The 1,279-nt window shown below is 63.9% G+C and overlaps 1 protein-coding gene across 1 annotated transcript in view; it reads left to right on the top strand.

The window, feature by feature from the left end:
* Window positions 1-1,279, top strand: part of SIPA1 (signal-induced proliferation-associated 1) — a 9,721-nt gene that overhangs the window by 4,461 nt on the left and 3,981 nt on the right. The window contains exons 5-7 of the mRNA XM_010837844.1: window positions 634-737; window positions 965-1,122; window positions 1,209-1,274. Of these exons, the coding sequence (XP_010836146.1) occupies window positions 634-737; window positions 965-1,122; window positions 1,209-1,274 (328 nt within the window). The remainder of the gene's footprint in view (window positions 1-633; window positions 738-964; window positions 1,123-1,208; window positions 1,275-1,279) is intronic.

The following is a 1,279-nucleotide window of genomic DNA, read 5'->3' as shown; positions in this document are numbered from 1 at the left end:
GGCTGCCTTGCCAAGAACTAGCTGCCTGCTCACTTTTCTGTCCCATCTTGTCCTAGGGCTGGGGCCGGGGGTGGAGAGTTCTCCGGGTAGGCTAAGGACGTGCATCGGGGGTTGCGAAGGCTGGGAGGAGGGGCTGGGACTGTCCCCCAAAGCCCTGGTGCCCTACTGCCGGAGCTGGGCCATGGGGGTTTGTGGGCACCACCTCCTCCCACCAAACACAGCCCTAGCCCAGCCCCAGCCTGTTGTGTTGGAAAGGTCCTGGGGTTCCTGGGAGGTGACCTCCTGCCTTCCTCTCTCAGCTGCTCCGCACATGCTGGTGCCTAGGCCAACATCTGTCCTCTCCTGGGACATCCGCCCCTGCCTCTCTTAGCAGATCGTTTCTCATTTCTGTCTTCATTCTGTTTCAGCATCCCAACCCCAGGCTGAATCCTGTGGTGGCGGGGAGGGGAAAGGGGAGCAGTCAAGGCTGAGGCCCTTGGAGCCCGTGGCCTAGACCTTGGCTGGTGGTGGGAAGGAGTTGTCCACCTGCTGGCTGGGGAGGACAGAGGCTCCAGCCTGTGGGCAGGGACGGCAGGTCCAAGCCACCCAGATTCCCCTTGCTTTCCCGCGGTGTCCCCAACTCCCCGGCCACAGCGGATTCCACAGGCACGCACTCCCTCTACACCACGTACCAGGACCATGAGATCATGTTCCACGTATCCACGATGCTGCCGTACACCCCCAATAACCAGCAGCAGGTGTGACGGGGGCTCTGGGGAACTAGGGAGGGGTGCTGCGGGGACCTTGGCCTGAGCTCTGCTGACCCCCAGCTTCTCCCCCCCAGCTAGTGTGACTCCCCAAAGACAGACACCCCAGGCCTGCACTGGGGGGCCGGTGGGGGCCACGGGTGCCCAGGCGCTGCCTGGCTTGAATGAGCAGGGACATGGGGAAGCCCTGTTCACATGCCCCTCCTCCTGACCCCCAGCTCCTGCGGAAGCGCCACATCGGCAACGACATTGTGACCATCGTGTTCCAGGAACCGGGCAGCAAGCCCTTCTGCCCCACCACCATCCGCTCACACTTCCAGCACATATTCCTAGTGGTGCGGGCGGAGGCGCCCTGCACTCCGCACACCTCCTACAGGTGGGCACCCCAGGGTTCCAGTTCTGCCAAAGGTGCCTCTTCTTGGACCTTCCTTTTACCCCTGACTACGGCCTCCCTCCCCATAGGGTGGCCGTGAGCCGCACCCAGGACACGCCGGCCTTCGGGCCAGCTCTGCCGCCTGGCGGAGGTCCCTTCG

Source organism: Bison bison, unplaced genomic scaffold, assembly GCF_000754665.1.
Source record: "Bison bison bison isolate TAMUID 2011002044 unplaced genomic scaffold, Bison_UMD1.0 scf7180017864080, whole genome shotgun sequence".
NCBI classification, from domain to species: domain Eukaryota; kingdom Metazoa; phylum Chordata; class Mammalia; order Artiodactyla; family Bovidae; genus Bison; species Bison bison.
This window is presented reverse-complemented; position numbering and strand designations above follow the sequence as displayed.